We start from the raw sequence: 13,239 nt of genomic DNA, 5'->3' as shown, positions 1-13,239 counted from the left end.
AGCTCAAGGAACTCTCCTGAGCTGCGTTGGAGAATAATGTGTGTTCTGCATAGCCCCCTACAGCTGAAATGAGCAGGATGACTGTGATCTGGGAATAACAGCAATGCTTGAGGTTAGATGCTTCCATCTGATTTACTCTTGCTGCTAAAGTCAGCAGTTTGCAGTCCAAGCTGATCCTAGCTTCCTCCCAGCTTCCCATAGGGTGAAGGATTCTCCTGATGCAGTTTGATTTGACCCAGTGATATTGAAGGAGCAATGATTGCTCTCCATGTTGGGGAGTGGGTGTGACTGGGAGAGAAAACCTGGAGATACTGACTCTCCTGTACAGCTGTTTTATTTATCTTCCAAGGTTTCAGGGATCATGGGTTAGGGAGGGGGCTGTCACAGACATCCTGGTGATTGTTTCAGTGAATTTTGTTTAACTAGTGCATTCTGCAACCTTCAGGGTGGGGGTGAGACTTTAAGGCACTGAACATATTTATTCCAGCATATAAATCCTTTTATTTTAAACAAACATTAAGTCATGCTGATAGAATCCCTACAGTCCAGAAAGAGGCTATTCACCCCATTGAGTCTGCATCAATCATCTGAACAGCATCCTGTTCAGACCCATGCTTTCCCCCATATCCCAAGGCTGATCCACTTAGCCTACCTATCCCTAGATGCTATCAGCAATTTAGCACGGCCAATCCACCCAGCCTGATATCTTTGGTCGTGAGAGCCAAGGTAAATTGAGACAAAGAGCAAAACCATGTTAATTCGTAACTGGGCTGATCAATCCTTTATCCCTTCACTGAAGGTGCTGGGAATACGATTCAGAGGGGTGTGTGCAAAATTTTGGGAGGAGCGCATCACCAAGATGCGGCAGAAACTGGGCCTTTGGGAGCACCACTCCCTCTCCATTGTGGGTAAAATCCTGGTCATCAGGTGTGAGGCGCACTCTCTCTGTTGTTGTTTGTGATGCACGTCTGGCCTGTTCCCTGAAACTGCACTGTTACCTGAGCCATCTTCCACTTCACCTGGTCCATCGTAGACTTCTGTGTCCTTAGGGACACCATGCCCAAAACTCTGGATGAGAGAGGGAGGAACATACTGCCCTTATTCTGATGGCCATCTTTGTGTGCAGCTGCATCAAGTTGTGCATAGACCCCGGTACGCAGACACCAAGTGTCACTACGTACTGAGGTTCCACCTGACCCTGGTGTTGCGAATCATGTGCCTAGCCTCATTGCCTTGAAACCCTCCAAGTAGTTTGACCATTCCATATCACCTGTCCTTTGTGGAGAAATTTCTAAAATAAACACTTTCGACCACGAGTCCACCAGGAGGTGGTCAGCAAGTAGTGTCCTTGAGACCCTTCGGGAAAAGGAGAGGGTGGATCCTGTCGGGTTGTCCCCTGAGCAGTCTGTTAAAGCCTTTTGGCAGAATGACTCATCACCAGAACTTTCCAACAAGCACCAAGACATCACTTGGCTGGTGGTAAGAAGGGTATTGCCTGTGAAATCCTCATGCACGCCCGGTCTCTCTGCGCCATCGAACGCTGCCCGCGAAGCGGCTGCCAGGGATAGAGACTGTTCCACATCTCCTTCCTGAATGTGCCCTTGCAAAGGAAGTCTGGAGGATGATGCAGTGGTGTGTGTTGAGAGTCGTCCTGAGCAGATCCATGACGTGGGACTCTGTGCTCTATGGTCTGCTCCTCAGGACGCACACCAAGACAAACATCAACTGTGCCTGGAGGACCATCCACTCAGTGAAAGGCCCCTTTGGTTTACCCAAAATTTGGTTGGTTCTCCAGAGCAAGTAGTTGACCCGACTGAGTGTTGCAGACTGGCACATTCCAAGGTCCAGGACTACGTGCTGAGGGACGCACTGAAGCTTGGGGCAGCTGCCACTGAGGGGCATATGGGGAAAGACCATTGTCTGAAGTGTTTCTGCTGAAGGTTAATGCGGATCCATTCAATTATTGGATCTTTCCACTGCCTCAAATGCATGTAAATATAATCTGGTTAAAGTAAGAGAAGTCTTTGGTTTGTTGGATAGAGTCAAACTCCAATATTTGTTTCTTTGATATGCAATTGTACAGAACCAAACTGCATATGCGACAATATATACATAGTCCAGTTTACAAACCAAAACAGTAAATGTGCTGAGTGCCTCAACCATGTAGTAGGCCTCAGGCCTCCATGTCTAAATTGCTGCTCGAAACATATGGTACATTCAGCTTTTCTATCTCCATGTTCAGTTTTTACTTGTTTCAAGAAGAACTAGCCCTCAACTTGAGCATGTTTCCAATTAGCAGGATTATTGTTCTGTTTACATTGTTTTCTGCAGAATGTACTGCTCAGAAACTAGTCTCTGAGCTCTATGTGGTCCATACCCACAGCGATATGGACATCAAAGTGTCTCAACCTAATGTTGATTGTGTTGAACTGAGCAGCCTCCAGTGGAATGGTGGGCTGGGAGAGTTTGGAGATTGAAGATCCCCACTCAATGTTAGGGTATGATCACAGCCTTGACGGATGGATTGGTGGAAACAAGTTACTTTGACCCAATAACTTTCCCAAATACCAGGTTACAGTCTAGCCGTATTTTGTCGGATTGAATTACAAGTTTGAATATTACACATGAAACCACGGTTAGAGGTCAACCCTGATAAATATTCACGGCGATGAGAAATAGTCAGAGGCTGGGAATTCTGTTGTGAATTTCTCAACTCCTGACTTTCCAGAATCAGAATCCTCCCACTTGGAAACATCCTTGAGTTGAGGGCTGGTCCTTCTTGAAACAATTACAAATTGAACATGGAGATAGAAAAGCTGAATGTACCATAGGTTTTGAGCAGCAATTTAGACATGGAGGCCTGAGGCCTACTATATGGCTGAGGCACTCAGCACATTTCGCATTTTGGTTTGTAAACTGGGCTTCCTGAGACCCAAGGTCAAAGAGGGCACAGCAGATTTAGAATGGATCCACAAAGTTGCCTGCACTAGGACCCAAAAGCACATTATTTCTGTCACTGTCAAGCAAGAGGCAAATGTTTAATGTCAACATAATCTCGCCATTTTTCAATGGACTCCCAACACTGCCGTTCAAAAGACAGGAAGACAAATTCCTCAGATGAACGAACAAACAGAATTCTGCAAATCTGTGTTGAGCATGTCTTTATAATAAACAACCTCAGATGCAATAGTCAAGTTTTAGAGTATGTTTTATATTTATTTTCATTTTCAGGTAGATGCACTTCCAGAATTTGCAGTTATGCAGCAGGTCAAAAGTCAATCAGCAATGACATCATCAACCAGTTGTCAATTCTGTTTGGCTTCTGGATCCAATTCCCATCCTGTGCTGATTGGACATGGCAGCTGATGGATTGACTAACAAGAGTGATTGGCCATCACTGATGATGTCATTTCCTGCTGAATAAACTGCGGGTCAACTCCTGAAGTATAAATAAAAGTCCAAAGGCAGTGTTTGTTTAGGTACAGTTGGTGTTAATCTTCAATTTGTGATTGGGATTTGGGGAGAAAGTTAAAACAGTATTCATCACATAATGACATCTCAGGTTTGTCAGAACTATCACCAGGATTGTGAAGCTGCTGTCAACAAGCAGATTAACCTGGAGCTCACTGCCTCCTATCTCTATCAGTCTTTGGTGAGTATGCTCTCTGTGTGCTTAAAATTAAATCTATTATGCTGATGTTTCTAAATAAACTTGATGTTCTTGTAGACTGAGTTTTATAGTCTCACCTAAATAAGAATTCAAGATAAAAATGTTACAGCAACTATGGAATATGATGATGAGGTAAAATATCTAATGCCTAGATGGCCTTCAGTGACATATGCAGGGTGAAGTGTTCTTCAGGGTTATTTTATTAATCCCTGATAGGGTTGTTACTGGCAGTAACTGTCATTCCCTCCTTCTGGTTGTCAGAATTGAGTATTTCTAAGATTCTTATGAAGTCATTTGGGCCAACTATATGGTAGAATGGAAGTATCCATTGTCTAGTCACCTCTTCTACTATGAAAATATACTGTGATATTTCCTTTAACTTTCTGCTGATCCTAAATAGCCATGATGCTAGTTTTGAGGCTGTAGAAGGGAGTTATGGATTTTTCAATGTTTGATCTGAGCAGAAGTAGAAGTTCAGGCTGTGACTGGCATATACTTAAGGCCTCAACGGAAGCCTGATCTGGCTTTCTGATTACCCACTCATGCATGAATGCAATGGTCAGGGAACCATTTGTTGTCCGTAACTCTTTCTAGAAGAGTTGATCTGCTAAAGTATTACTACATCCACAGGAAGGCTGGATTTGAGATTTTGACCAATGACTGAAGATCTAATCTCTAACCAGGATGGCATGGTAACAAAATGGCTGGCTGTTTTTACTCTAGATAGTGAGTTGCCCATGCCCTTTTGACATGGTGGAATTTGTTTAGAAGGTGTTAACTCGCCTTACTGAGTGCCGTAGGCTACCTGGTAGACAATCCACACTGAAGGGAGGTGAAAACATAGTCCTAGTAGAGTGGGCTGCTTTATCCTGGATATCTGCTTGCATATTGCAAATACACTCATCTAGACATATGTAGAATATTCATCAGTCTGGGTTTGCATAGTTTTTGCATGAGGAGAAAGACCCTAAAGCATAGCTCATAAGAGATGGGAACAGTTTTCACTGAACCAGGAAGTTTCTTTTTATATATAACGGGAGTGTCCCAGAAGAATAGACCACTCTGACCTGAGTAGTGACCCTTCATAGACATCATCCCACTGTTAAGGACCTCTAAAGGTAGCCCAGACCTAACTCTTTTTTTATACATATACTTTTATAACATGGCTATTTCAGGGGTGATGAAGCTGGTCAAACCATTCTGCCTTGTGGAAAATGTCTTTGAAACAAAAATCTGAATTTAGAATAACTTCTATTAATTTGGAAAATTGACTTTGAACGCTCCTTCATGAAGTGGTTATCAATACCTGCAACTTTGCAAATGGTAGATTCCTATCTGGTTATCTCAGGAAAATTGTTTCAGGCAAGAAACATCTGTTGAAGCATGGAACCTTATCACTGTAAAAGCTTCTGCCTGCATAAGAAAACTTCAACTTGGTGAACTGGCCACTCCCCTACCACTGTTTACAGTAGCTACTTCCAGACATAGCAGCATCCCTGCTCTTTCAATGGAGACCATAGAGGCAATGGACAAAATAACCTTGTTAAAGGGCAGTATTGTCACACCATTTACTTATGAACATGATGCCTCCAATGAGGCAAATATGGATGTCTATCGAAATGGTTTATAGTTGTTTGAAGTCAAATCAAGCGTAGTGCTTTTCAGCTTACACTTTAAGCTGCTGATATTCTCTGCAGATAATGGTTGATCTCTAGGTCACACTAGGTCTTTCCTGTATTACATGTTTCACTGAGTGAATCAGATGCTTGTTTACAAGTTTCTGGAGGTTTGTGTGCACTGCATACATAGGCCTGTAATAAACTGCTGCAACAATCCAGGGCCTGTCATTGAGCAGGTTTTCCTTGGCAAACCCCTGGGGCCCCTTTCTCTCTCATTCCCCTCCAGATCAGAACACTTGTACAGATCAAGTGATTGGTACATCCAATCCCAATGATGTACAAGCTGCACAAAACTCTCTCCTGACTAAATTAGTGCCAGCAGTGTCCAACATCCATTTTCCAGTTTGTTCCTTCAGGGTTAATGTAGTGCCTTGCAGCAGCCTCATAGTTAATTTCTCATTGAATGGCAGGACAGGCTTGAGGGGCTGAATGGCCTCCTGTCCCTGTGTTCTGATATCTGTTCTGTATCTCCATGTCCTGGTGACTGGGTATTACCCTCTGGTTAATGTTGAATGGAGTAGATTACACTTAGTACTCCAGTGGTTTTCCTTGTCATCCAACTGAACCCTCACGTTGTTAAAGGGTTCAACTTCCAATGTTCTGCATTGAACAAATTGAAACTTCTGTACATTTCTACAGCTGTAGTATGGAAACAGACCCTCCAATCCAGCTTTCTCCTGCCTACCAGATGTCTGAATTAATCCAGTCCTACTTGGCCCATATCCCTCTTGCTCTTATTCTTGTAGCCATCCAATGCCTTAAATGTTGTCATTGGGTTTGCCTCCACCACTCCCTTTGGCAGGTGATTCCATACACTATCACTTTCTCGATTTTGGAAAAGCTGTCTCTCAGGGTTGATGGTGATAGATATAATGGACCCATGTCCTCGAGTTTCAGACTCCTCCACCTTGCAATGTAGCTTCTTCATTTTACTCAAATCTTGTTCCACCTCTATCTTCCAATTCTGATGACGGTTAATAAGCAGAAACACTAATTCAGTGTTTCTCTCCTCTGATGCTGTGCCAGACCTGAGCAATGAACCAGCTGTTTAATCCAAAGTAAGTGAATTTGTGTCCCCAGGAGGAAGCTGGGGTTGTTCACCTCCACCAGTTAAAGGAGCTGCTGGCTCACTGGACAACACTAGTATATTAAAATGGCTGACAACCCAGAGGTTTAACAGCTGAATAGTCAGCCTGATTTCAAGGGCTAAACTAGTGCCCTACTTCTGATAACACATCATTGGGGCCAATTCTAGTTAATGGGATGTAAATGGTTCTCTTTCAGATGTCGTACTTTGACCGGGATGATGTTGCCCTGCACCATTTCTCCCACTTCTTCAAAGCTCAGTCCCAGGAGAAGCAGGAACATGCAGAGAAGCTGCTGAAATTCCAGAATCGGCGTGGAGGCAGAGTCCTCCTCCAGGACGTGAAGGTGGGAATGTTGGGGAAGGGAATGGCTGCTCTCGTGATGGGGCTTCAAGTCAGTGACTAGGTTATCACATCCTGATGGGGAAGTGACAAGGTCTTCTGATTGGCTTCCCCAATGATCTTCTCCATCTCCAAGTCACAGCATAGACACAGGCCCTTTAGTCTGTGCTGACCAATCAACACCTAACTACACTAATCCCATCTACCTGCAATTGGTCCTTAGACCACTACACCCTGGATATGAAGTATTTGTCCAATGCTGCTGGAATGTCACTGCACTGGCTGCCTCCACTCATCAGGTGATGCATTCCATATTTCTACTCCTCTATTGAGGAAGCTTTCCCCAACATACTGATGCCTAAACCTGTGCTTTCTAGTCTTGGTGTCTGCCATGGGGAAGAGATTCTCACTATTGTCCAATCAGAGAACCCCATCTACCTCTGTTCCAATAAAACATCCAGTCTTTCCCCTCAATGGATTTTCTATCTTCAGCAACATCCTGCTGAATCTCATCTGTACCCCCTCCAATGCAATGCCATCCTTGTGTGATGGCCAGAGCCAGTGTTCCTTTGTCCTAACAGATTTTTTTTACAACTTTTGTAAAGCAGGACTTATTCCTATATTCAATGCCACAACTCCTGCATCCCACCTTCACCCAATCTACCTGTACTGAATGTTTCTGGGATCTATGACCTTGTATCCAAATCTTTTATTATTGTAAACACTTTGCTGTTCCTCAATTGAATTGCATGCACACTTTTAATCCATGTACTTGGCAAGTGTGAAGCCATTGTGCAAGTGGGACTGGACCTTGTGATCAAGAGGTGGGACACAATGGCTGTTGTGCCAAGATAATGATGTGACTATCCTGATCTAAGTTCTCAAATGGACACTGATTCAAACAATCTTTTTTATAAAACTTAATCCTGATCTCAACAATGACCTGTTCCTGAACTTCCTGCTTCAGACCAGCCACATCACCAAGGTGAATGTAGCTCTCAAATAACTGATCTGTCCTTTTTTTTTGTTTCAGAAGCCAGAGAGGGATGAGTGGGGTAACAGTCTGCAGGCAATGCAGGTTGCCCTGGATCTGGAGAAGAATGTGAACCAGAGTTTGCTGGATCTACACCAACTCGCCACTGCCCAGACTGACCCTCATGTAAGCTTCACCACCTCCTCATTCTCATCACTGCCACATCCTCGGGGCAACACCTCACTGGTTGGTCTTTGTGGGTTTGAAGTTCAGTAATCCAACACTTTTTCCAGATGTAACATTGATCATTCCAGATCATGCTGATGTTTATAATGTTACAGTTCCTCCTTAATAAAGTCAAGGAGGAACTTGGATTGTAATCTGGTGGGAGTGCTGAAGTGGTTCTTGGCCACTGAATCCCCTTTCAGGACCATTACAGTGGAATGATCACTGTACACCACAATACAGTGGGCCCCAGTTAGAAACAGCAAGATGAGCCAGCTGAAAGGCTATTGTCCTCACCAGCACATATTCCTGAAAAGTCTAGCAAACTCTCTAATATCTAGAGCTATTAATATTGATGCTGAACGATCAGTGGGAAAGTGCAGCAAGTCAGGCAGCAACCAAGGAGCAAGAGTTGACATTTTGGGCACATTCAGTTTTGTAGTGGAAATTCTAGAATTGTCTTTGCACTAATGTAATGAGCTGTGCTATTCCTGTGTTCCAGCTGTGTGACTTCCTGGAGACCCACTATTTGGATGAGGAGGTTGAGATCATCAAGCGACTTGGGGACTACATCACCAACCTGAAGCGTCTGGGAGCTCCTGAGAATGGGCTGGGAGAGTACCTGTTTGACAGGCTCTCACTGGAGGACAGCAGTTAGTGGGGCCTGGGGGACTGTCTGCTTTTGTCTGAATGCATTACTGACTTCACTTGGACAATCTGGCTTCCCCCACCCAGGGAGAAGGAGCATGTTGGCAAGAATGTAATGGCTGTACCACCTGAAATGGAGACGAATAAAATCTTGCTGATTGCCCATCATTCAGACCACTGATACGTCACTTTGGTCGATGTCTTGAGCTTGGAATGAGTAATTTGGCTGACCAAATAACTAGGTTATGAAACTTTCACTGGGTTTTCTTTTACTCTTCCCTACCCCACTCATCATCCAACTGGACTGGGATCTCCAGAAGGTGCTGCTCTGGAGTAACCATGAGGTCAGGCCAGCCCTGCACCACCCCCTCTGTAGAATGTAAGGTTGGATTACAGTCTAGGGGTGGACAGTCTTCAATTTCTTTTTGTACTACAATGAACGCTTAAGCCCAGAGAAAAATAAATAGCTACATTTGTGGTTAAGGAAAACTGAGGTGATACAGAAACTTCCTTTCACAAACAGTCAAGTGCAGACATCCTTCAAATAGCTTACCTAAACCTCCAGTGACTTATTTTCACTTTAGACTCGACTGATTATTTATTGCTAAACTGTTGACCAGATCACCTCCACTAAGGTGAGGTCCATCAGGCTCTGGTTTCTGTCCAGATTGTGGAACCAGCCAACCTGGAAATGATACAATCCCAATGTTTCTTGCATCACTGCCAATAGTGACAGAACAACTATATTCCAAATGTTGTGGCCTCCTTGTGCAGTGGGCCTAGCTTTGTGGGTGGTGTGGCTAGCACTGCTGCCTCACAGCACCTGAGACCCGGGTTCAATTCCCGACTCAGGCAACTGACTGTGTGTGGAGTTTGCACATTCTCTCCGTGTCTGCGTGGGTTTCTGCTGGGTGCTCAGGTTTCCTCCGACAGTCCAAAGATGTGCAGGTCAGGTGAATTGGCCATGCTAAATTGCCCGTAGTGTTAGGCAAGGGGTAAATGTAGGGGTATGGGTGGGTTGCGCTTCGGTGGGTCGGTGTGGACTTGTTGGGCCGAAGGGCCTGTTTCCACACTGTAAGTAATCTAATCTAAGGTTCTAGAGGGCCAGTTGGGTTTCTGATCAGGGTCAGGACTGGGCCCTCTGATCTTCAACTTGTTTCAGCAGTTAGCCATACTGACCATTCGTGCTCTCCAAATCTCAAATGTACTGCTCTGGGTGGGAACTTTCAATGCCCCTATTGGAACAACAAGGAGCCAATCCACACTGGGGGTGCAACTTTTCCAGAAGTGAGTTGTCCTAGGTGCATCCCTCATTTTACTTTCCCTAGCAGACTGCCCAGTCACAAAATCAGGCCACCATCCCCACGGCCCCCAACCTTTTTCTTTTTTTTTAAAAAAAAACACTTCATGCCTGCCATCCCAGAGCAGGGGAAAATCACCTGACATTCCTGGGAGTCAGCTCAAGGAACTCTCCTGAGCTGCAATGGATGATAATGTGTGCTCTGCATTGCCCCCTACAGCTGAAATGAGCAGGATGACAGTGATCTGGGAATAACAGCAATGCTTGAGGTTAGATGCTTCCATCTGATTTACTCTTGCTGCTAAAGGCAGCAGTTTGCAGTCCAAGCTGATCCGAGCTTCCTTCCAGCTTCCCATGTGCTGAAGGATTCTCCTGATGCAGTTTGATTTGACCCAGTGATGTTGAAGGAACAATGATTGCTCTCCATGTTGAGGAGTGGGTGTGACTGGGAGAGAAAACCTGGAGATACTAACACTCCTGTACAGCTATTTCATTTATCTTTCAAGGTTTCAGGGATCATGGGTTAGGGAAGGGGCTGTCAGACATTCTTGTGATTGTTTCAGTGAATTTTGTTTAGCTAGTGCATACTGCAACCTTAAGGGTGGGGGTGAGACTTTAAGGCACTTAACATTTATTCCAGCACATAAATCCTTTTATTTTAACCAAACATTAAGATATGCTGATAGAATCCCTGCAGTCCAGAAAGAGGCTATTCAGCCCATTGAGTCTGCATCAATCATCTGAACAGCATCCTGTTCAGACCCATGCTATATCCCATATCCCAAGGCTGATCCACTTAGCCTACCCATCTCTAGATGCTATCAGCAATTTAGAACGGCCAATCCACCTAGCCTGATATCTTTGGTCCTGGGAGCCGAGGTAAATTGAGACAAAGAGCAAAACCATGTTAATTGGCAACTGGGCTGACCAATCCTTAATCCTTTATCCCTTCACCGTCAGGACAGATTACCTGAAGGTGCTGGGAGTACGATTCAGTGGGGTGTGTGCAAAATTTTGGGAGGAGTGCATCGCCAAGGTGAGGGAGAAACTAGGCCTTTGGGAGCACCACTCCCTCTCCATTGTGGGTAAAATCCTGGTCATCAGGTGTGAGGCAATCTCTCTGTTGTTTTCTGTGATGCAGGTCTGGCCTGTTCCCTGAAACTGCACTGTTACCTGAGCCATCTTCCACTTCACCTGGAGGTCTAGAATGGACTTTATCCATAGGAACACCATGCCCAAAACTCTGGATGAGGGAGGGAGGAACCTACTGCCCTTATTCTGATGGCCATCTTTGTGTGCAGCTGCATCAAGTTGTTCATCGACCCCGGTACGCAGACATCAAGTGTCACTAGGTATTGAGGTTCCACCTGACCCTGGTGTTGTGAATTATGGGCCTGGCCTCATGGCCGTGAAACCCTCTAAGTAGTTTGACTATTTCATAACACCTGTCCTTTGTGGAGAAATTTCTAAAAAAAAACACCTTCGACCACGAGTCCACCAGAAGGCGGTCAGCACGTAGTGTCCTTGAGACCCTTCGGGAAAAGGAGAGGGTGGATCCTGTCGGATTGTCCCCTGGGCAGTCTGTCAGAGCCATTTGGCAGAATGACTCATCACCAGAATTTTCCAACAAGCACCAAGACATCACTTGGCTGGTGGTAAGAAGGGTATTACCTGTGAAATCCTCATGCACGCCCGGTCTCTCTTCACCACCGAACTCTGCCCGCAAAGCAGCTGCCAGGGATAGAGACTGTTCCACATCTCCTTCTAGAATGTGCCCTTGCAAAGGAAGTCTGGAGGATGATGCAGTGGTGTGTGTTGAGAGTCATCCTGAGCAGATCCATGACGTGGGACTCTGTGCTCTATGGTCTGCTCCTCAGGACACACACCAAGACAAACATCAACTGCGCCTGGAGGACCATCCACTCAGTGAAAGGCCCCCTTTGGTCTACCCAAAATTTGGTTGGTCTTCCAGAGCAAGTAGTTGACCCTGACTGCGAATTAACAGACTGGCACATTCCAAGGTCTACGCGCTGAGGGACGCGCTGAAGCTTGGGGCAGCTGCCGCTGAGGGGCATGTGGGGAAAGACCATTGTCTGAAGTCTTTCTGCTGAAGGTTAATGAGGATCCATTCAGTTATTGGATCTTTCCACTGCCTGAAATGCATGTAAATATAATCTGGTTCAAGTAAGAGAAGTCTTTGGTTTGTTGGATAGAGTCAAACTCCAATATTTGTTTCTTTGATATGCAATTGTACAGAACCAAACTGCATATGCGACAATATATACATAGTCCAGTTTATAAACCAAAACACTAAATGTGCTGAGTGCCTCAGCCATGTAGTAGGCCTCAGGCCTCCATGTCTAAATTGCTGCTCGAAACATATGGCACGTTCAGCTTTTCTATCTCCATGTTCAGTTTTTACTTGTTTCAAGAAGAACCAGCCCTCAACTTGAGCATGTTTCCAAATAGCGGGATTATTATTCTAATTATATTGTATTCTGTAGAATGTATAGCTCAGAAACTAGTCTCCGAACTCTATGTGGTCCACACCCACAGCGATATGGACATGAGGTTGTCTCAACCTAAAGTTGAATGTGTTGAACTGACCAGCATCCAGTGGAATGGTGGGCTGTGAGAGTTTGGGGATTGAAGGTCCCCACTCAATGTTAGGGTATGATCACAGCCTTGACGGATGGATTGGTGGAAGCAAGTTACTTTGACCCAATAACTTTCCCAAATACCAGGTTACAGTCTAGCCCTATTTTGTCAGATTGAATTACAAGTTTGAATATTACACATGAAACCACGGTTAGAGGTCAACTCTGATAAATATTCACGGCGATGAGAGTAAGTCAGAGGCTGGGAATTCTGTTGTGAATTTCTCAACTCATGACTTTCCAGAATCAGAATCTTCCCACTTGGAAACATCCTTGAGTTGAGGGCTGGTCCTTCTTGAAACAATTACAAATTGAACATGGAGACAGAAAAGCTGAATGTACCATAGGTTTTGAGCAGCAATTTAGACATGGAGGCCTGAGGCCTACTACATGGCTGAGGCACTCAGCACATTTCGCATTTTGGTTTGTAAACTGGGCTTCCAGAGACCCAAGGTCAAAGAGGTCACAGCAGATTTAGAATGGATCCACAAAGTTGCCTGCACTAGGACCCAAAAGCACATTATTTCTGTCACTGTCAAGCAATAGGCAAAAGTTTAATGTCAACAAAATCTAGCCATTTTTCAATGGACTCCCAACACTGTCATTCAAAAGACAGGAAGACAAATTCCTCAGAGTAACAAACGAACAAACAGAATTCTG

General features: G+C 44.7%; 1 protein-coding gene across 1 annotated transcript; it reads left to right on the top strand.

Annotated features, from left to right (window-relative positions):
- Nucleotides 1-3,550: 3,550 nt before the first annotated feature.
- Nucleotides 3,551-8,632, top strand: LOC132831400 (ferritin, middle subunit-like). The gene is made up of 4 exons (XM_060849526.1): nt 3,551-3,652; nt 6,634-6,780; nt 7,810-7,935; nt 8,477-8,632. The coding sequence occupies exons 1-4, from the start codon at nt 3,551-3,553 to the stop codon at nt 8,630-8,632; spliced, it is 531 nt and encodes a 176-aa protein (XP_060705509.1).
- Nucleotides 8,633-13,239: the final 4,607 nt, after the last annotated feature.

This window comes from Hemiscyllium ocellatum, chromosome 33 (genome assembly GCF_020745735.1).
Source record: "Hemiscyllium ocellatum isolate sHemOce1 chromosome 33, sHemOce1.pat.X.cur, whole genome shotgun sequence".
Lineage (NCBI taxonomy): Eukaryota > Metazoa > Chordata > Chondrichthyes > Orectolobiformes > Hemiscylliidae > Hemiscyllium > Hemiscyllium ocellatum.
Note: the sequence above shows the minus strand (reverse complement) of the source record. Positions and strands in the feature narration are given on the sequence as shown.

What these genes read in the sequence shown, in the direction of transcription:
- LOC132831400 (XM_060849526.1), top strand. Translation starts at nt 3,551, where the DNA reads ATGACATCTCAGGTTTGTCAGAACTATCACCAGGATTGTGAAGCTGCT. An exon ending in CCTATCTCTATCAGTCTTTG is followed by an intron (nt 3,653 to 6,633) that starts GTGAGTATGCTC and finishes GTTCTCTTTCAG; the next exon opens with ATGTCGTACTTTGACCGGGA. An exon ending in CTGCCCAGACTGACCCTCAT is followed by an intron (nt 7,936 to 8,476) that starts GTAAGCTTCACC and finishes CCTGTGTTCCAG; the next exon opens with CTGTGTGACTTCCTGGAGAC.